This window comes from Notolepis coatsorum (assembly GCF_963971535.1).
Source record: "Notolepis coatsorum genome assembly, chromosome: 16".
Taxonomy (NCBI): Eukaryota; Metazoa; Chordata; class Actinopteri; order Aulopiformes; family Paralepididae; genus Notolepis; species Notolepis coatsorum.
In genome coordinates, this window is record NC_140180.1 from 78,800,725 (window position 1) to 78,822,868 (window position 22,144).

Below are 22,144 nucleotides of genomic sequence, written 5' to 3' on the forward strand. Positions count from 1 at the left end.
GAAGGACACATCTGTTTAAGTGTGGTACGTGCAAACTGATGTGAAAAAGATTTTGTAGTTTTTCTGGCAGTGTATTATTTCTTGCCCTAAACATAATTAACATTGTTTGAAACTTAACCATGTCTTCAAGTTTAATTATTCTAGATTTAATAAATAATGTGTTTGTGTGTTCTCGATAATTCACTTTATGTGTGATTCTTACAGCCCTCTTCTGTAGTATATATAATGGTTTTATATTGGTCCCATTTAAGATATAGTTTATGCGTTCGCAAATGTGCTCGCCCTCTCATTGAATAGAGCGAAGGCACTCAAGCGCTAAATCGCGCGCCCCCTGCTGGCACTGAAAGTGTTAATACAGAATGACCTTTTCTCTGATGTCAATATCAGAAAGTCTGCCAACTTGCCATCTGCCCTCTCTGCTCTCCCATCTCTCCCCCTCACTACCACCCCTTCTCTCCCATCCCTACGCCTCACCCCCCCGCCCACCATCCACCATCTCTCCCCCTCTCTCCCCAGGTGGACGTGTACCCAGAGCAGCATCTCTCCCCAGTACAACCTGTGTGAGCAGATGGTTCAGATCAGAGAGGACCACATTCGCTTCATCTCCGAGTTGTCCCGCTACAGCAACAGCGAGGTGGTGACCGGCTCCGGGCTGGACAGCCAGAAGTCTGACGAGGAGTACAGGGAGCTGTTCGACCTGGCCCTCAGGGGCCTCCAGCTGCTGTCCAAGTGGAGCACGCACGTCATGGAAGTGGTGAGTGGAGAGGGAGTGGCATGTGCACGTGCGTGTGTGTGTCGAGCAACACTGTACTTATTGTACTTGTTTTATGCCTGCACGTTCTACATTGCACTACTTTTATTGTGTTTTATACCTATTCTTATGTCTTATGCATTTTATACATTGTTTTTATTCTGTCGACTGTATGCTGATTTTATGCCTATGTTCATTTTGTGCCACTTGCTGTGGGGCACTTTGAGCTGCGGCCCATGTGGGTGCTATATAGATAAGAGTTGTTATTATTTATTATTATTATATTATAAAAAATGTATGCATTGAAATGTCTGTAAGTCTCGACGACATTGAAAATGAGGGTGACCTCAATTGTCCTTTTCGAGAATAAATAAAGGTTTGAATGAACGAATTAATGAGTGTGTTTGTGACTTAAGCATTACATCACGCGCAGGAGTGGTTTGTGAACAATAAACCATGCCTAGGGGTGGTCGTTAGACCCCCTTAGGCATGGTTTATTGTTCACAAATCACGACTGCAAGTGGTGTAATGCTTTTATACAACTGCCATATTCATCCAACCTTATTGCTATACAATAAACACACATTAATCGAAGATTTATTGAAAAAACCATCCGCCAGAAAAAGTAGTTCCCACAACTACAAAAAAGACAAGTTGCCTCCATGTGGAAGCAGCTTGAAGTGCATCCAACCAACTAACACATCCAACTGTGTATTATTGGAATGATTGAGAGAAGTTGCCTCATGTGGAAGCAGCTTGAAGTACATCCAACCAACTAACACATCCAACTGTGTATTATTGGAATGATTGATTGAACATTTTATTACCAGATGCAGAATGGGTACAATACAGTACGGCTCAATACACACAATTGTTAAGGGGATGCAGACCTACTTTCTATAGAACTTCATTCTTAGATGCTTCTATAGAAAGTAGGTAAAACAAATTAAAAAGTTTTCTTTGCCCTATAGGGAAAAAAAGTGTTCTTCGCCCTATTTCTTTATTTTTTTTTAAACCTACTGTAGAGGGCCTAAACTTAACCAGTTGGAAACCAAGCGTACAGTAATAAAATTAGCAATCAATCAATCAATCAACTCAATAGGCCATGCTCACTTAGAACAGCGCAGCACCCAGCTCTCTCTCAGTCTGACTATCCCCCGCGTTGCAGGCAGAGTGTGTGTGTGTGTGTGTGTGTGTGTGCGTGTGTGTGCGTGTGTGTGCGTGTGTGTGTGTGTGTGTGTGTGTGTGTGTGTGTGTGTGGGGGGGGGGGGGGGGGGTGGCGGTGGGTGGAGACTAGAGCGAGCGCTGACAGTCGAAAGGAAAAATAAATTGAAAATGTATTGAAAATCAATCAATCAATCAATCCGCGATTTTTCTTTTGTTACAGAATGATTCAAGACCCATCAATTACATCATCCAACATTGTTTAAAGCACTAAGACATTCGCTGTGACAGAATCGCTTGATATTTAGTCGTTTAGTCGTTATCAACATATCCATTTGTTAAATTATTGTCCGGCATCTTGTGATCCGGCGGAGTGATGTGATGTGGTTCGGTTGTGGGCGGGTCCTGGGCCAGCAGCGTGGAATTGTGAAGAATAAACACGTGTAAAATGACTGTTTCAGCCAATCAGAATCGAGAAATTTGCATGCCGTTGTATAATAAGATATAACACCAATATATCATATAATATATAACAGATACCACATAATACACAAATGAGTAGTCAAAGCCACAATCCTTGATCCATGTATCTGTCTCTGTCTTCTCTTCAGTATTCCTGGAAGCTGGTCCATCCTACAGATAAGTTCTGTAACAAGGACTGTCCCGGCACGGCGGAGGAGTATGAACGAGCCACGCGGTACAACTACACCAGCGAGGAGAAGTTTGCCCTGGTGGAGGTCATCGCTATGATCAAAGGACTCCAGGTACACTGCTGGTGGAGAGGAGGGGGGACCCGGGAGAGAAGGTTCTTGTGGGATTCAATCCCGGGCCGGGGTGGGGGTACATGTGGTTCCAGAGGTGGGAGTCTTAAAGGGGCACTTCACCAAAAAAACTATGCTGATTTATTTTGACCATAATCTCAGACACATCCAAAACAGTTTTGCACATATGCATTTACTCTCAATAACTGTCAAACTAAATTAATTTGTCTAAAACTGGATGTGTGTGACATTATGTGCAAAATACATTTTCAGTGAAGTGCCCCTTTAACCCCTGACACTAACCCTGGGGACGGTGTCTGTTCTGCACTATGGCCACCACTCTTTACCCGTAAAGCTGGTCTTGATGGATAGTAATGGAGTCTTGATGGATAGTAATGGAGTCTTGATGGATAGTAATGGAGTCTTGCAAGGAGACGATGAGCGTGATATTGATGGATGCTCGTGTATCGTGTGTAGGTGCTGATGGGCCGTATGGAGTCAGTGTTCAACCAGGCCATCAGGAACACCATCTATGCAGCGCTGCAGGACTTCGCCCAGATGACCCTCAGGGAGCCTCTACGCCAGGCGGTGCGAAAGAAGAAGAACGTCCTCATCAGGTGAACCTGAGTTATGTGATGTGAACCTGAAAGATGTGAACCTGAGTTACACTGAAAGATGTGAACATGAGTTTGATTGATTGAATTGATTGATTGAAAACTTTATTAACAGATTGCAGAATGGGTACAATACAGTACAGCTCAATACACACAATTGTTAAGGGGATGCAGACCAGAGAAAGACTTTCGTCTTGTTTACATCAGGGTCCCCCATTTTCAATTCATCAGGACATATATGACATACATGACATACAGATAGTCAGTACTGCTACATCTATACATTTATGACATACCAGATTTGCAAATACAGTACTGTTTGTGATACAGAAGGAGTCAAGAAAAGGGAGTATATACATTTGACGTAGAAACTGTACATTGGAGGAGGTTGGGTGGGGGGGGTTGGGTACACTGGGATATTGACAACCATACTGGGTAATTTACATTGGAGGTGGGGGGGGGGGGGGGCACACTGTATAAACAAGCAAAACTGTACATTGAGGGGGGGGGGGGGGGAGACTCTGTACAAACAAACAAAATTGTACATTGGACTATTGACAAAACCATACTAGGTAAATGACTGTACATTGGAGGGGGTTGGGTTAGGATATTTACAGGGGCCAGTGTTGAATTGCAGTCTCCCGTAGGTGTCTCTTGAGAGAGGTTTTGAAAGTGGGTAGTGATCCACATTCCTTTACAGCTTTGGGTAGGGCGTTCCACATTGATGTGGCATAATTGCGAAACGTGTTTAGTCTCTTATTTGAGCCGAATCTGGGTTTAACATGATTTGTGGAGCTCCCTCTGGTGTTGTGATCGTGGTATTCACTGACCTTTGGGAAGTATTTTGCCATGTACATGGGTACCTTGGTCGTGTAGTGTATCTTGTAGACCAGGCCCATTGCAAGTTGCTGTACTCTGTCATCTACTCTAAGCCATCCTAGGTTGTCAAAGTGGGCAGGGGTGAGGTGGGTTCTAGGAGTAAGGTCAAGCAGTAGTCTGACCAGTTTGTTTTGAGATGTTTGTAATTTTGTTTTTAGCGCCTTTGAGGTGCTTTGGTACCATGAGGTGCAAGCATAGTCGTAGTACCCCTGAATGAGTGCTCCTGCCAGAGTCTTCAGGGTATTCTTGTTTACCAGAGAGGAGATCCGGTACAAGAATCGAGTTCGTTGGTTGACTTTTTTTATTACATTGGATGCCATTTTGTCACAGGAGAGATTAGCCTCTAGGATGGAACCCAGGTAGGTAATTTCATCTTTCCTTGTGACAATATTGTCACCCACTGTAACTGAGAAGCCGTCGGTCTTGCTGAGTTTGTTATTTGAACCGAAGAGAATGGACTCTGTTTTGCCCATGTGTAATGATAGTTTGTTATCAGCGAGCCATATGCAGATTCTGCCTAGTTCCGAGCTGAGGGTTTTTTCAACCTGTAACTTGTTCTTGTCAGAGACCAGCAGGGCTGAGTCGTCCGCAAACATGAAACAAGTTGCAGTCACAAGCTGACGACATGTCATTTGCATAAATAGTTGCATTATAGTTATGTGATGTGAACCTGAAAGATGTGAACCTGAGTTACACTGAAAGATGTGAACATGAGTTATGTGATGTGAACCTGAAAGATGTGAACCTGAGTTACACTGAAAGATGTGAACATGAGTGACACTGAAAGGAGATGTGAACATGAGTGACACTGAAAGGAGATGTGAACATGAGTGACACTGAAAGGAGATGTGAACATGAGTGACACTGAAAGATGTGAACATGAGCACTTTAAATGTAGCTTTCTAGTACATTCGAAGAATTCATTACCACCATACAACCTCAACAGTTGAGCTTTTGCCTGAGTCTAAGGTGATGGGTGCAGAAAACTGAGGTGTTATGGGGGTATCTAGACTCTAGAGAACCCAAGAGCAGAACACAGGCACAGGAGAATGTAGCGGTATAGAATGTTTAATTAAGCAGGGGGAGTCCAAGGGGGACAGGAGGGCTGGTGATGGGGAGCAAGGAGTGGGGGAGAGACAGACAGATGGCGTGGGTAGGTGAGGCCCAGGGGGGTGCAGGCTGGTGGGGGCCGTAGTCGAGGTGTAGGCCAGAGGGGTGAGGTTCTGGACATCGGAGAACAAGGATTAGTAAGACGCAGGGTAACAGAGCACACAAAAATACAAGAGGAGATATAATAATATCTAGAGGTCTAGTGGAGAGTCCTAATACCACGTGAGGCGTAAACAACACTTGCACGAGGAGTGGCAGGGGTGCAGGCTTCTTATCCCGGATCAGTGATGGGATGATAGCCGGCAGGTGTGTAGTCAGGCACAGGTGGATAGGACGATGGTGAGGCGGGAACAGGAAGAGGACCCATGTATGGACATGGGAACCTGCTGACAGACAGGGGAGAGAAAATCCCTGGCTGTGGCTGTAACGTGAGGCCCGTCAATAAGGAACAAAGAGCACCGTTTTCTTCAACTTGCAGTGAAAACATCTTGTTAGGTCATCTGTCTATCTCAGCGTAACCTGATAAAGGTCCTTGTGCCAGGATATTGTTCCCAATGAAATTAGCAGACAAACAGTTTCTACCCATCAGGCCCTCAGGTTTGTGAATGCTAGCTTCCCCAGCTACTCCCCCCCCCCCCTTTTTTTGAAACTGTAATCACCCCACCCCTCTTTTGCTTTTGTGCCAGGCAGACACTGCTGCTGTGACCTCACTGTCACCCTTCCCCCGAACTGTGAATCCCAAACTGTGAAGCACTAAAGACACTTTTTAACTGCTGCTGTGACCCATTGTCACCTTCATATTTACATTATATTGTAAACACTGAATCGGAACGTGCAATATCGTCAATGTTACTCACTGTGCCTTGTATATATATCTTATACCTTTTGTTTTTTGTTTGATCTATTTTTACCTTCTTTTTTAGCACTCGCTTGTATTTAAATTGTAATTTTTTTAGTTCAAAGTATTGTGTGATTTTGAAGGGCGGACTAGCAAAGTAAGATTTTCATTGTACGGCAAACTGTCTGTTTAACTGCACATGACAATAAACAATCTTGGATCTTGAATGATGTGATATCCTTTTCCCCTTCTACCGTAGCGTTCTTCAGGCCATCCGTAAGACCATCTGTGACTGGGAGGGGGCGAGAGAGCCTCCCAACGACCCCTGTCTGAGGGGGGAGAAGGACCCCAAGGGAGGCTTTGACATAAAGGTGCCCCGCAGAGCTGTGGGACCCTCCAGCACGCAGGTGAGCCTAGGAGGACCTCTATATACCTATTTATACACCTGCATATAACCAATATAACTCTGTATGGTAGCATGGACAATAATGTTGTATATACAGTATATTTATATTTACTGTATATATTTGTATCCACATAATGTCTGTATATATACATGCATATAATGAATGAATGAATGAATGAATGAATGAAAACTTTATTTAACAGATTGCAGAATGGGTACAATACTGTATGGCTCAATACACACAATTGTTAAGGGGATGCAGACCTGAGAAAGACGTTTGTCTTGTTTCCATCAGGGTCCCCCATTTTCAATTCATATAGACATTTATGACATACACAACATACATGACATTTATGGCATAGGGACATATAGGTATTTAGTACTGATACATTTGTGACATAAACGGTATTCAAATATACAGTACTGTTACCCCTAGATCCTGACAGAGTATATACATATGATGGGGAGGGGACTGTACAGTAGGAGGGGGTGGGTGGGTGGTATAGAAATATACATACGGCGGGGAGGGAATATATACATGCGGTGGGGAGGAGACTGTCTATTAGGAGGTGGTGGGGGTTTTGGGCATTTACGGTGGCCAGTTTTGAATTGCAGCCTCCCGTAGGTGCTCTTTAAGAGCGGTTTTGAATGTGGGTAGGGATTCACATTCCTTTACAGCTTTGGGTAATCCTTTTTACATACCTGTAGATATTTTATATATATATATATATATATATATATATATGTGTACATATCCCTTACCTACTCTTACTAGTCATACCGCTACTACCATAGTGTATTTATACCTTCACTGTACATTATAATACTATAACACTGTACACACACAACTGATTAGCACTATTACTCAGTAGTACTCATTTATATATTTTAAATCCAGTTTCAACTGTACATTGTATATTACTATTGCACTTTACTGTTACATTTGCACTCTCGTTGGATGCCAAGCTTATTTTCGTTGTACTGTACTTGTGCTGTATAAAGACAATGCATTTGAATCTAATCTAAAGATAGCACAGCATGCCCAGGGGGGAGGAACCAATATGACTTGTTGTTTTGTTCAGAGCAATAACCAATTAAATGTTTCATTTGGATACAACGGTCCCATATAAAAATGGATGACAATGACAAGAGAGGGGAGTCGGAACCAGTGGAGAAGGCGATAGAATGAAAGAAGCTTTTCCTGAATATGAAACAGCTAGTGTGGTAGCAGTCAAATGCCTGAAACTAAAATACATTTAGGAATGTAAAAGAACGTCGCCAGTCAGCTCCTGGGCAGAATGATCACTTTCATTCCTGGTTAATGAGTTTTTTTATTTGTTTATGATGGCAAGGGTCTAACAGTTTTCTTTTCTCTCCCTCCCTCCCTCCCTCTCTCCCCTCCCTCTATCCCCTCCCTCCTCTCTCTCTCTCTCTCTCTCTCTCTCTAGCTGTACATGGTGCGTACCATGCTGGAGTCTCTGATAGCGGACAAGAGCGGCTCTAAAAAGACTCTACGCAGCTGCCTGGATGGACCCATCGTTCTGGCCATAGAAGACTTCCACAAACAGTCCTTCTTCTTCACACATTTGCTGAACTTCAGCGGTGAGGAGAAACTCATCTTCACCCGACAACCTGGAGCTTAAAGGAACACAGCAACATTAAAGGAACACACCGAGATTAAAGGAACACACCAACATGCTTACCGTCTTCTCCAGAGTCAGACAAGAAGATATATACCAATTTCCTCTCTGTGCGTTCAGTAGAAATCTATCCGGCTGCAGCCCAAATGAATGGAAGCGGATATGGACCACTAGCCTAGCTTAAACCTCCAGGAGAGGTGTTTTTGGTCAACAGCTAGGCTAGCTGGTCCATATCCACTGTAAAAATGACTGTGTAATGCCTTTGGGACAGCAGTTACATTTACCTAATCCCTTTGTCTCCATTTCCATTGCTGTGTCTCCTCTACTCCTGTCCTCCTGCTGTCTCCTCTGTTCTTGTCCTCCTGCTGTCTCCTCTGTTCTTGTCCTCCTGCTGTCTCCTCTGTTCCCGTCCTGCTGTCTTCTCTGCTCCTGTTCCCTCTGTTCCTGTCCTCCTGCTGTCTCCTCTGCTCCTGTCCTCCTGCTGTCTCCTCTGCTCCTGTCCTCCTGCTGTCTCCCCTGCTTCTGTCCCGCTGTGTCCTCTTCTCCAGAGGCCCTCCAGCAGTGCTGTGACCTATCCCAGCTCTGGTTCAGGGAGTTTTTCCTGGAGCTGACCATGGGCCGCAGGATCCAGTTCCCCATTGAGATGTCCATGCCATGGATCCTCACCGACCACATCCTGGAGACCAAGGAACCCTCCATGATGGAGTGAGATTAAGCTTTTTGTATACAAACAGTTTCAGATAGCAACTGGGAAGTAGGACCGGCAGGTTTCAGATAGAGAAGTAGAACTGGGCAGTATATCAACATAATTTATGGTCATTATCGGTGTGATGGTATTGGTTTTATTTGTGTGTTGTGATTGTTTTGTTGTCTAAATTCATAATAAAAGGCAAACATCAAGGCAAATTTCGCAAATAGTTTTCTGAAATATTATAATATCACGGTAATACTCATACCATAGTTCCCATTATAATGCAGTCTAATGTGATGGATATCAACTGGATTATTTAGCATGGGATTTTCCATACCGAAGCAGAATCAGATATCATGGTATATAAATCCCTTAACCCTTTCACTACCACACTACAGAAGGTTAACCTTTCACTACCTCACTACAGACGGTTACCGTCTGTAGTGTGGTGGTGAAAGGGTTAACATTCTGTAGTGTGGTTGTAAAAGGGTTAACCCTTCGTCGTGGGGCAGTGAAAGGGTTAACCTTCTGTATTGTCACAGTGAAAGGATTAACCCTTTGGTACTGTGGTAGTGAAAGGGTTAATTATGGAGATGTTTATTTATATTGCTACTAGAGGGAAGGTTCACTGGGAGGAAATGTGTCTGCCTATCTCTTTTTAACAGAGTTCTTCATAAAAAGAGATATTGTAACTGTGACTCTCTCTCCCCGCAGGTATGTGCTTTATCCTCTAGACCTGTACAACGACAGCGGTTACTACGCTCTCACCAAGTTCAAGAAACAGTTCCTTTACGATGAGATCGAAGCAGAGGTGATGATGACGTCTCGAACAGGCTTTTCTCCCAGACTGACGCATTTATTTTTTGATTGATTGATCTTCATTCATCTTGAACACGACAAACGTACACATCACAGCAAAGACTAAATGTAAACATGAACAAATTAGTCTCTCTTCATCCATAGTAAAACAAACAAGGATGAGTTGGAGAAGGGGCAGAAGGAAGCACAGTTTATCTAGTCCTGCCCCTTTCTTAGAATATTATAACATTTAGAATAAAACCGAATCTTACTACCTAAGAGAGAGAAAACATAATAATGAATAGAATAGGTTAAAAAACAACAAGACAACCATTTTCAGTTTTGAAGAAATCAAAACATTCCCTGAGAGCAACTATCTTCCTCAGTTCTGTATTTGTATCAGTGCTTCTTTGTATCTATTTTTTAAATGTGCAATGTTATTGCTCTGTTTCGTTTCCACTTGTAGTCCATTCCATAAAGCTTACCCTCAATGTTGTCTGAATAAAACCAACTCCTTTTTTTCAGGTTAACCTCTGCTTCGATCAGTTCGTGTACAAGTTAGCGGATCAGATATTCGCCTACTACAAGGCGATGGCTGGAAGGTAAAAAGCACCGTCAGATTGTCATACTTCTCGCCCCACGGCAACGTCTTCAAGTTAAATCGACTGACATTATGAACGTGTAAAACCGTGAACACATGAACTTCCTGCTGTCTGCTCCACAGTGTCCTCCTAGACAAGCGTTTCAGAGCGGAGTGTAAAAACTACGGAGTGATCATTCCCTACCCACCGTCAAACCGCTACGAGACCCTGCTCAAACAGAGACACGTACAGGTATGTTGGCGTTTCTTGACTTTTCCTTATATCACTTGTGTGGGGTGACAGCAAATTTAGGTAGGAAAGCCTGTGTGGAGAGAGGTAGATTTTGAGGGTAGACAGTGTTCACTCACAGCACATGGCATAAACTAATGACAAAATAATAACCTACAGCTATACTGTATATACAATTGGCATCTGTTCCCAATGGAGACAGAAATTATACTGACACTCTTTTCTTACACTCTTAAATACTTAACAGCTGTCTCTCCACTCTGGAGTTCAACACAACTATTTAATTTATATACCTATTCTGTTATCTTTTGAGATGATTGACAGTCAGGTATCAATAGTATAATAGCTTCCTTCTAGCTACTTAAAGGAACAGGCCAACATTTTTTAAATGTGCTTACCGTCTTCTCCAGAGAGAGACAATAAGATAGATACCAGTTCCCTCTCTGTGCGTTCAGTAGAAAGCTATCTGGCTGCACGTTAGCCTAGCTTAGCACAATGAATGGAAGCGGACATGACCGGTTAGCCTTCGGGAGAGGTTTTGGTTGGACAATGCCTAGGCTAACCGGTCATGTCCGCTTCCATTCATTGTGCTAAGCTAGGCTAACGTGCAGCCAGATAGCTTTCTACTGAACGCACAGAGAGGGAACTGGTATCTATCTTATTGTCTCTCTCTGGAGAAGACGGTAAGATAATTTCCCCAAATGTTGGCTTGTTCCTTTAACGTTGTATTAAATTTAGTTGAATAACTGTTTGGACCCATCTGTGGACTGTTTCCTAAACCTCCGGTGTCTCGTCCAGCTGCTCGGCCGCTCCATCGACCTGAACCGCCTGATCACACAGAGGATTTCAGCAGCCATGTACAAGTCCCTGGACCAGGCCATCAGCCGCTTCGAGAGTGAGGACCTCACTTCCATAGTGGTGAGAACACACACAAACACACACCTCCATAGTGGTGAGAACACACACAAACACACAAACACACACCTCCATAGTGGTGAGAACACACACAAACACACACCTCCATAGTAGTGAGAACACACACAAACACACACCTCCATAGTGGTGAGAACACACACAAACACACACAAACACACACCTCCATAGTGGTGAGAACACACACAAACACACACCTCCATAGTGGTGAGAACACACACAAACACACCTCCATAGTGGTGAGAACACACACAAACACACATAAACACACACCTCCATAGTGGTGAGAACACACACAAACACACACAAACACACACCTCCATAGTGGTGAGAACACACACAAACACACACAAACACACACATCCATAGTGGTGAGAACACACACAAATACACACCTCCATAGTGGTGAGAACACACACAAACACACACCTCCATAGTGGTGAGAACGATAGGTTATGACTATAACCAAGTTCTGTTAATAATGGTGACGCTCGACATCACTCTCTGCACAGTACCTCGCTCGTGCACGTGCACTGAATAAAGACCCCACAAGTGTACCTTTATATCCCAATATTCGTCTGACCACACCCCCATCAGCTTACCTACATAAGCAGGGGTGGGGCCACACACTCGCCTCCTTCCCAAGCTTTCACCACAAGGTGAGATCAAGGGCAGCAGCGGCGTCTGATGCCGAGCGTCACCATTATTAACAGAACTTGGTTATAGTCATAACCTATCGTTCTGTATCATAATGGCTCCGCTCGGCATCACTCTCTGCACAAGGGAGGCCGAGCGGGAGCCATCGGCCGACAAATACACCCCGCTGAGGCCCCCCACAACCATCAGATCAGGGAGGACCGAGCCCCCCCGACCCCCCCTAATGGAGGGCACCCCCCCTATTGGAGGTTCCCGGGAGGGCGACGGACCCGGGAGGGCGACGGACCCGACCGTGCGAAGAGGCACTCAAGCAACTCAACGCACAGGGTGAGCAGACCGTGGCCTGACCCCACGACTACACACACGCACAACCCGCATGCCACCCGGGAACGAACGGAGGGAACAACCTCGTTACTGCCCCCAGAAATCACGAGGTCAAGAGCAAACCCAACCCCGTGGCAAGGCCGTAGCAGCGGAGCGCGAAGGAAGACCCAGACCAACTGAAGGGACTGGATCCCCTGGAAAACGGGGGCCCGGAGAGGTCAATGACGCCAGACATCAAGATCCCACCAGGCGGTCACTTAGTGACACCGCCCCCCACATCGCCAGCGTATTCGGATAAGGCTCCTCCAAGAGCGGGCCCTTTCCCCCCAATAGCACACCGCCTGGCACACTGACCCTGCAGAACAGGCAGTCAGTATGGCCGTAAGCACACAAAAAAGGTTAACCAACGGAAGCAGGCAGCGCACCGGGGAAAACCAGGCAACAAGCTGTAACCCGAGCCTGGAGCACTGCGGACGAGACAGGCGCCAAAGGAGTCAGCTGAGAACAGCCCCCCCGGCGGAAGGGGCGTATGCTGGCGTTGTTGCATGACCAAGCCTCCATTTAAAAAAAACCCACCCAGAGGGGTTGAGGCAGAGAAGGCTGACATGATTGGCAGACGTCATGAACGTGCAGGGGCACCCTCAACCGGGTAACCCGGGAGTTGACACTGCTCCAACACACCAGGGAATCAACCACCTTGTCGTTACCCAATGCGGTGGTTGTTCCTATAACCCCTCAAGAAAAAACTCCAAACACACTGGCTATACCGCAGTACAGTGTTTCAGTTTTCAAAAAAGGGTTATCCCAGGCCTACGGGTCGACGAAACATTACTTCGGACCGGGCCCGGCGATACAGGAAACACAGGGTCACCAGAGGAGGTCAAAGACCACCCCAACAGGCCCCTCTTCGCCATGCGTGAGAGATGAGCGAAAAGAATGGAGAACCAGCCCCAAGCACACCGTACTTGGTATTCCCAGGCGGTCTCCCAACCAAGTACTAACCAGGACCAACCTGCGTAGCGGCCGAGATCTGACGAGATCGAGCTTGTACAGGTTGGCATGGCCAACCAGGGTCTCCATAGCGCTTAACCCTGTGACACCCGGACCGACCTGGCATTTTTCCCCCTGAAAAAAGCCCAAGTCCCTCAGGGTACCAGAACAGCAGATCTGCATCCCCGGCGGACAACGGGTTTAACTGATCCGGACCAGCGTGACCAGAACCAGTCCCGTGCCCTAACCACGCCGACATGCCTACTCCAGGAGAAGGGGCAGATATGCGTGTTGATCTTAAACATGAAAAGAAGGCGCCACCCAGACGTTCGGTCCGAACCGCGCCCGGTGGCCCACCCCCAGGGTGTGAGACCCCTCTACATATGTTCAGATCCATTCCGTCATCATCCCCCAGATATGAACGAGAATCCGTTGACAACCAACACAGGTCGTCGGAAGAGGAAAAACCTCCATCCCAGTTGCTTTATAAAAACGCTGTTTTAACCTCAAGCAACCAAGGCGTGCCAGTCATTCGCCTGATCTTCAACAGAACACCCCGAGCTAGCACTATACGTGCGTCGGGACACAACCACATCAATGAACAGGCTATTTAGACCTGTCATTGAATCCCCAAGGCGCCCAGGGGAACGACAAGAGGGGTGTGACGCTTCCTAACTCCAACTCTTTTTAATAGAAAAGAAGGAAGCACCAACAGCATGTATCCCAGTCTACACAGCCGGGGGTACATTTTTTTTTACATTTTTACATCCCACCACCCTCCCATAGGGAGGAGACGGAAATCCCCAGAGGGACTTCCCACGCGAGCTGTACAGATTGAAAAGAATATATTGCAACCTTGAGCCATGTAAAATTTTGGTTTTAGGGCCCTCCGGGGAGGAGGCACTGAACCCATACACACTCAATAATCGAATTGAATCGAATACACACACAATAGAGCAGGACTCCTTTTTGAAGTTCTACTCACCTTGACAATCTGAGGAAGAGGCTCTGCACTCTGAGGAGGCTCCCTCAAATGGAAGGAGAGTCCTAACTCACAGAAGGCCCGAATAGGAGCTTCGTGAGGAGGAGCCCTGACCACTCCCCGAAACAGATCCATCATATGGACCCGGACGCGCACAGTGATGTACTCTATGGCGGGGGGATTTCTGCGGTGCACACGCCCAATATTCCAGGGCGTGGGACCAGGAAACTCCCTCCCCCCCCCCCCCCCCTCTTACCCTGTAACGTGCCGAACAGCAACGTGACAGGAACCTTGAAGGACAGGAGGTTTTAACCCCTGCCCATCAAAGAAGGGGAGAAAAGGATTACCAGTTCACCCCTTTACGACCCCACACCCATGATACGATGTAATGACAAAAAAGAGTATGACACAGTCATAGTCAGCTCCATGAAGCGTCTTAACAGCTTCACACAGCGCATGCGCTAACCTGCTATCTGATTTTTACTAAGGAAAAACACACAGAATAGAGAGGGCCCCCTTAAGAGCACCGGTACCAGACTTACACATGTGCTTCTGTGGCCAACCCAACCCAGTTGTAGGTCACACGACACACACAACCCATTATCACCTACAAAAAATGGCAAAAAACACTCTACAGAGGAACGCCGTTTTTCATAATGAGAGAATACATAATTCTCGATTAGTATCGGCCACAGGCCTTGCTAAGCACACACGAAAAGTGACCAAACAATCTTTTCTTTAGGAAAATATAGTTTCTCAAGCGGTTAGCACAACCCCAGCAACTAAGCTAAGGGTTACATCGTATCCCTACCACACAGTGACACAATATATTGTAACAACATGTCTGAGAGGAGGGTGAAGAAGTCCCCAGGGAACCGGGGGGAAAACACCCCTCCTACTTTACCCTTAATACGGCCAGTTAAACAGGTAAACCTGTTAATATGTGAACACACTGTTCATTGTCATTACAGGCTGAGAAAAGAATTCATTCTTCACTCATATGTCACTAAGCATAGCTTTATAGGTTAGTTTAACCCCCTTAGTTGTGAATACACGGTACATAACACACATGATGTTTCTCAACACAACAAACCAGATCATTTTCACATCTGTAACAACAACCCGATTTGCATGGAGAAGCTAATTACCAGTGACAAGACAATTCACACATAACTCGCATCGTATCCTAAATGTAGTGCAGCAACACTCGTTTTGGAAAACATCGTTATTTACAAAACATTTAGAAGGGAAAGAAGAAGAAGTGTTCAAGGCCTGGTCAAGACCCTTCCTACCGTGAGCGCAGATCAAGCGAAACTGCAGTCTCTAACAAGGCACCGATAGTAAACACAACATTCCTGTGTTGTCGACATGGGCAGCGTCGCCGCTCCATCCCGCCGCTACGGTTCCCCTTGTTGACGCAGTCCTCGCCGTCCGGCCTCAGGGTAGGTTCGACTAACATCCTCTGTCAAAGATGACGTCGTAGTCAGAGTGTTTAAAGCATGTTATAGTCTCAGAACGTTCAACAGTGTAGCATTAAGCTAACGGCCGCATTCGGCCGATAGCAGCAAGCTAACGTTACCTAGCCTAGTGACACAACAGGCTAGCGCCTGCAGCTAAAAGCTGACTGGCTAACACGGTAGGCCACAACTAGCACGCCAGCTAAGCAGCTATCCGACTGATAGCAACAAGCTAACGTTTACTAGCCTGGTAAACACAGCGAGCTAGCGCCGCAGCTAACAACTGACTGGCTAACACAGTAGGCCACAACTAGCACGCAAGCTAAGCAGCTATCACCTGAACTCGTACACAACGATATAACAAGCCACACTCAGACAGGCCGCCGTTCTGAAACCCTCCTCACCTTTTAAGAGAGAAGAGAAACGAGATGTTAACACAGTTTTACAACGGTGATTTTACCATACATCCGGCGGAGCCAGCACAAGTCCCATCTGGGCTGTAGCCGACTTGAACATGGATTTTCCGATAACGAACATCCATGCCCACATTTCCTCGTTTAGGGTAAACTCTCATTTGCATATGAAAGACGGGCCTATACGGTGACAGAGAAGTACCCACGCGTCCAGAGATCCTGGGATCACCAGTTCTACTGGTCGTGGCCCACTAGTTGCTATAATGGGCTTCAAACCAAGATCCTCCGCCGTCGCCTAAAAAGGCTGAACAAAGGACCCTAATCTGGGGCCGGTTTTCGTAAACATTGTCAGCTAGCCCCCATAGCACTAACAGACAAGTGGAGCTCGCAAGCAAACACTACTCACCAAACCTGGAACCCACCGCTTCTCACAACAGCGGCACGTCCTACAGTCCAGCTGTGTCGCTGGAGGGTTGTACCCCAACCAGCCGCAGCAAGGAGGACTGCAGTTGGGAGGCATGTAGCGGCGTGAACTCCCAATACGAAAAAACCGGCAGAGGTGTAGAATGATCATCATCTTCCAGACACTCCAGTACGAAGACAATATCGCCGTATTTTCTCGAATATAGTGAGAGAGAAAATAAAGATATGATGTCAACGTATCTCTTGTTTTCCAACTTTCTCCTACTAACAACCTCGTCAAGTGGGGATCTACCAGGCACTTCCTTGTGGTGAAAGCGAAGAAGGAGGCGAGTGTGTGGCCCCACCCCTGCTTATGTAGGTAAGCTGATGGGGGTGTGGTCAGACGAATATTGGGATATAAAGGTACACTTGTGGGGTCTTTATTCAGTGCGCGTGCACGAGCGAGGTACTCTGCAGAGAGTGATGCCGAGCGGAGCCATTATGATACAGAACACACACAAACACACATAAACACACACCTCCATAGTGGTGAGAACACACACACACAAACACACACAAACACACACCTCCATAGTGGTGAGAACACACAAACACACACAAACACACACCTCCATAGTGGTGACAACACAATCTGATGATGTCATTCACTCCTCTCCTCTTATTAACCCTTTACCTCAACTTTCTCTTCTTAACGTCTCTCTCTCTCTCTCTCTCTCTCTCTCTATCTCTCTCTCTCTCTCTCTCTCTCGCAGGAGTTGGAGTGGTTGATGGAGATCAACAGGCTAACCCATAGGCTGCTGTCTAAGCACATGACCCTGGACAGCTTCGACGCCATGTTCCGCGAGGCCAACCACAACGTCAGCGCCCCCTACGGACGCATCACGCTGCACGTCTTCTGGGAGCTCAACTTCGATTTCCTGCCCAACTACTGCTACAATGGATCCACCAACCGGTCCGTCTGGGTTCTCTGGGTGGGAGGGGGTGCCTTTTATATTTTGTATCCACTTTTTCTCCTCGTGCCAATTCCCCCCCTCCCCTGTCTTGATCGTTGCTCGCATGTCGGTCGCAGGGAGGGTCGATAGATACTATCGCATGTCCCCTCCGATACATGCAGAGTCAGCCAGTCACATCTTTTCACCTGCCAGCGCGGACTCTCATTGGGCGAGGTGTAACGTGTGGGAGGCTCACACTACCCTCGCCATCTCCTGTCCTTGCTGTGTGCAGGCGCCCTGACCGACCTGTAGGAGTCGCTGTTTACAACGACCAGATTACCACCCGTCGACTCCCCTCCCGCTGACTCTGCCAATTGAGTCAGTATGACGGCCGGCCCAAGCCGGAGGCAACACTGACAGCCGGATTCGATACCGGTGTCTCTCGCGTTGGTGACAAGCGCTTAGACCGCTGCGCCACCCAGCCGCCCGAGGAGGGGGTGCCTTTTATAATATATATTTTTTATTTTTCTTATACTCTCCTAAAGGTGAAATTCAGTTTCTGTTTTTTGTTTTGTTTTGTAAAAAAATACACAAGACACAAGGCTGATTTTGAAGCCTCCACCTAAACAATGTTAACATTTCATAGTGTAAAAAAATATATACTGTATAATATGAATGTCAAATCAGGGCTATTTTCACATTATGTATGAGTTGGAGAGGGTTGTTGATCTGTACCAATTGCTAAACGATAGATAACATTGCCAGATTTCTGGGTTTCTAAACTTGCATTCTGGCCCCTAATCTTAGTTTTGTATTCAATTACGAGTCTACATAGTTCAATTAAATTATGTTCTTATTGAGGGTACTTTGTATGTGGTTGAGTCTACATAGATCAATTAAATTATGTTCTTATTGAATGTACTTTGTATGTCGTTAAATTAAATCACGTTCTTATTGAACATAATCTTTATGTGTGCTTGAGTCTGCATGCTCATATCGTCACTACAAACTATCGACAGTCGTACAAATGGCATCTTCAACCTCTCATCCCTCAGCTTTGTACGTACGGCCATCCCCTTCACCCAGGAGCCTCAGCGAGACAAGCCGGCCAACGTGCAGCCTTACTACCTGTATGGGTCTAAGGTAAGGTCTCGTTAATACCTTACATTTGAGATGGAGTACATGATCATTATGTTACTCAGGGGCGACAGTGTCTCAGGAGGTAGAGCAGGTCGTCTGGTAATCAGAAGGTTCCCGGTTCGATTCCGGCTCCTCCCGGCAGCATGTCGAAGTGTCCTTGAACAAGACACTTAACCCCTAACTGCTCGTGATCACCTTGCATGGTTGTCTCCGCCGTCAGTGTGTGAATGTGTCAGTGAATGGGTGAATCTGAGGCATAAGTTGTAAAGCACTGTGAATAAAAGCTCTATATAAATGCAGTTAATTTACCAGTCCATTTACTTGTACCATCAAAGGTACAAGTAACAAGTAGCCTCTGAACATTTCCTACTTGTTCTCTCTCCTCTGCCTCTGAACATTTCCTACTTGTTCTCTCTCCTCAGCCTCTGAACATTGCCTACTTGTTCTCTATCTCTCCTCTGCCTCTGAACATTGCCTACTTGTTTTCTCTCTCTCCTCAGCCTCTGAACATTGCCTACTCCCACATATACAGTTCATACAGGAACTTTGTTGGCCCTCCTCACTTCAAGACCATCTGCCGTCTCCTTGGTTACCAAGGCATTGCCGTGGTGATGGAGGAACTTCTCAAGATTGTCAAGAGCCTGGTATTCATCTTGGGTTTTCTGTCTCGTTCTTTCTAGGGGTCCTGTACACATTGCATCCTCTTTGCCATGATCCTTGTACTAGTAAGCTATGGTCTCTTACCTTCTGTCCACCCCCTCCTTACACCCCCCCCCTCTCTCTCTCTCTCTCTCTCTCTCTCTCTTTCACCTGCCCAGTTACAAGGCACCATCCTTCAGTATGTGAAGACGCTGATCGAAGTCATGCCCAAAATATGCCGCTTGCCACGCCATGAATACGGCTCCCCAGGTGAGATTATACCATCCCTGCCGCCACCATGAGCGGAGTGCCCATAATATTATAGCCTTATCTATTGAGGATAAAGACATTTTGAACGCACAAGGGTGATACTGCACAAAGCCTCACCTAGGGTTGCCAATTTGGTAATCGGCTCTATGGCACCAGTTCACAACATGGACTTTCCCGAGTGAACCTGGTATTGTAGTTGATATACCTATGGATTAGAAAAAGAGAATTCTTGTTTGTAAGATAAGTATTTAATATTCACTATAGCCCATATTGTTATCAACCAGGAAATGCTCACCTAAATCTAATGATATGTGCATGAAAACCTTTTTTTTCCTCAACACATCTCTTAGATACAGCAAGATTGTGCTAGCTAAGCAGTGTTCTTATAGTAAACAATGTTCACTATTTGGCCAAGAAGGAGGTGAGCACAAGAAGGCAGGGCCCCGTTCCTTGTACCTGGATAACTGAGTTAGCCGGATAACTTTAACTGGATAACTGAGTTAGCCGGACTTTCCGGTTCCCCGTACGTGGATTTTCCAAATCACCATGACAACAGATCCAAAAGTTTGAGCCTGGTCGAAAGCAGAGTTTAAGTTCAAGTTAGCCTGAACCATCGCCACGCCCCCGCAAAGAAGTGACAGCCTGTTTCCTGAAACTATTCCCACAGTCTACGATCTGCATTATACCATTCTGAATTACGTTTTTGTGCTCCATTCTTCCAGAGGGGGCTTTTGAAATGTAAAATAGACCCAAAATGCTGATACTAAATTCACTTTGTCCTAAATAATGCACGTTATATATACCGTGGCGCTCGCTCGTGCGATGTACACATTATGTGGTTATTTTAATTGTAACTGGGATTAAGATGTCTGATGAGATGCGCTGTTTGACGGATTTGAGAAATTGAATGAGCCGTTGACGTCACATTAATGAATGAGGATAAAGAGATAAACTTCATTCAAAACAAAGGATATTCTAAACACGGGTCTCTCGTTCATTAATGTATAAACAATGAATTTATCCCATCTGGCACAGTGGTGCAGCGGTAGTGCTCAAGCCTGCCAACCCAGCGACCGGGGTTCAAAACCCGGTGTTTCCAATATGATTTTTTTGAATATAATATTAATGATTATACGCCAAAGTAGCCTGGTTTTAAGTTAAAATATTATAAATCTACATGCATTGAGGATGTCATTCTTTATATAGCTCTCAACGTGCACCAAATTGAATTATTCCTATATTGCAAAAAGAAGGAAAATTCTAGGGTCTCGAACCCCGGTCGTCTGCGTGATAGTCAAAACAACAACCCGTTAGACCACATTGGAGATAAGTTAAAGATCGACTATACATCAATCAATGGGTAAGAGAGCCGTATCGTAATTCTGTATAAGTTTAACTAATTATTTTCGCTAGCAAGATCTCATTTGATTATTCAATCCAGCAGGCAAGTTTAAAGAAATATAATCTGATTGATTGAGGTAATGAGGGACTTAAAATTAGCCTATAGATAACGCATTTAACTTGTCGGCGAGGCGATTGAGCCGTATTGCAATCTGTCAATAAAGTTTTAAATCAATTAATCAATCAATGCCGTTAGAGAATCAGGATCTCTGCCATCGATACGTGCTGGCTTTTCGCCTGAAGCGGCCGCGCGCATTTAGCCTGAGTCGCAAGTCTGGCTTGAGTTAACGAGACTGAATCCACCTTCGAGGAACAGGAAAATCCCGGCTTCGAACATCGGGTTAACTGAAGCTGGATAATGACATCTTGATCGACTTAGTTGAACCAGGTACAAGAAACAGGGCCCAGGTCTGGGTAGAAATCACATCACTTACTCACTACACTATTCTACTCAGTATCCACTCTCATCCTAACCACAATATGTTATTTAAAAATGTTCTTGCTTTAAAAGTGAAATACAAATATGTGTGACGATGTAAGAGACCAGTCACAGCTGTAGGAATATAATTGGATGTAGTGAGTAAGTGGGGAGTGTGATCTCTGTGATGACCTCTGAGCAGGTCCTAAATTATTATTATTATTATTATTATTATTATTATTATTATTATATTATTATTATTATTATTATTATTATTATTATTATTATTATTATTATTATTATTATTATTATTATTATTATTATTATTATTATTATTATTATTATTATTATTATTATTATTATTATTATTATTATTATTATTATTATTATTATCTGCCCAGACAGTGATTCCAAAGTGGAAGGACATGCATAGGTAAATTCTAGTGAGGCGTCTGAGCTCCATTCATGGCAGGAATTAAATATAGGCCGATAACACATTTTCATAGGAGGCGTACAAAGCTTACGTTACCCAGATGGGTGGCGGCAGTGCTCGCAGGCTTTGCCCGCTCTCACGCAGGTGTAGGCATCTCTCTGAGGGTGAAGAACAACCCTAAACTCTGCACATGCCGGCTTACCTCTCCACACATAGACCTGTCTGCTTGTCAAGAGCCAATCGTTTAGTC

General features: G+C 45.3%; 1 protein-coding gene across 5 annotated transcripts in view; it reads left to right on the forward strand.

Moving 5' to 3' along the window:
• The window catches only part of cyfip2 (cytoplasmic FMR1 interacting protein 2), a gene marked incomplete at its 5' end in the record, with an annotated part of 59,327 nt that overhangs the window by 25,658 nt on the left and 11,525 nt on the right, over positions 1-22,144 (forward strand). For 4 of the 5 annotated variants that reach the window (XM_084332187.1, XM_084332191.1, XM_084332189.1 and 1 more), the window contains 14 exons: positions 517-754; positions 2,527-2,679; positions 3,154-3,293; positions 6,377-6,524; positions 7,972-8,125; positions 8,712-8,868; positions 9,569-9,665; positions 10,178-10,254; positions 10,377-10,485; positions 11,281-11,400; positions 17,414-17,613; positions 18,649-18,736; positions 19,234-19,377; positions 19,552-19,642. In XM_084332187.1, coding sequence (XP_084188313.1) covers positions 517-754; positions 2,527-2,679; positions 3,154-3,293; positions 6,377-6,524; positions 7,972-8,125; positions 8,712-8,868; positions 9,569-9,665; positions 10,178-10,254; positions 10,377-10,485; positions 11,281-11,400; positions 17,414-17,613; positions 18,649-18,736; positions 19,234-19,377; positions 19,552-19,642 — 1,916 coding nt within the window. Of the gene's footprint in view, positions 1-516; positions 770-2,526; positions 2,680-3,153; positions 3,294-6,376; positions 6,525-7,971; positions 8,126-8,711; positions 8,869-9,568; positions 9,666-10,177; positions 10,255-10,376; positions 10,486-11,280; positions 11,401-17,413; positions 17,614-18,648; positions 18,737-19,233; positions 19,378-19,551; positions 19,643-22,144 lie in introns of all 5 variants that reach the window. The other variant, XM_084332188.1, reaches the window with a different exon arrangement.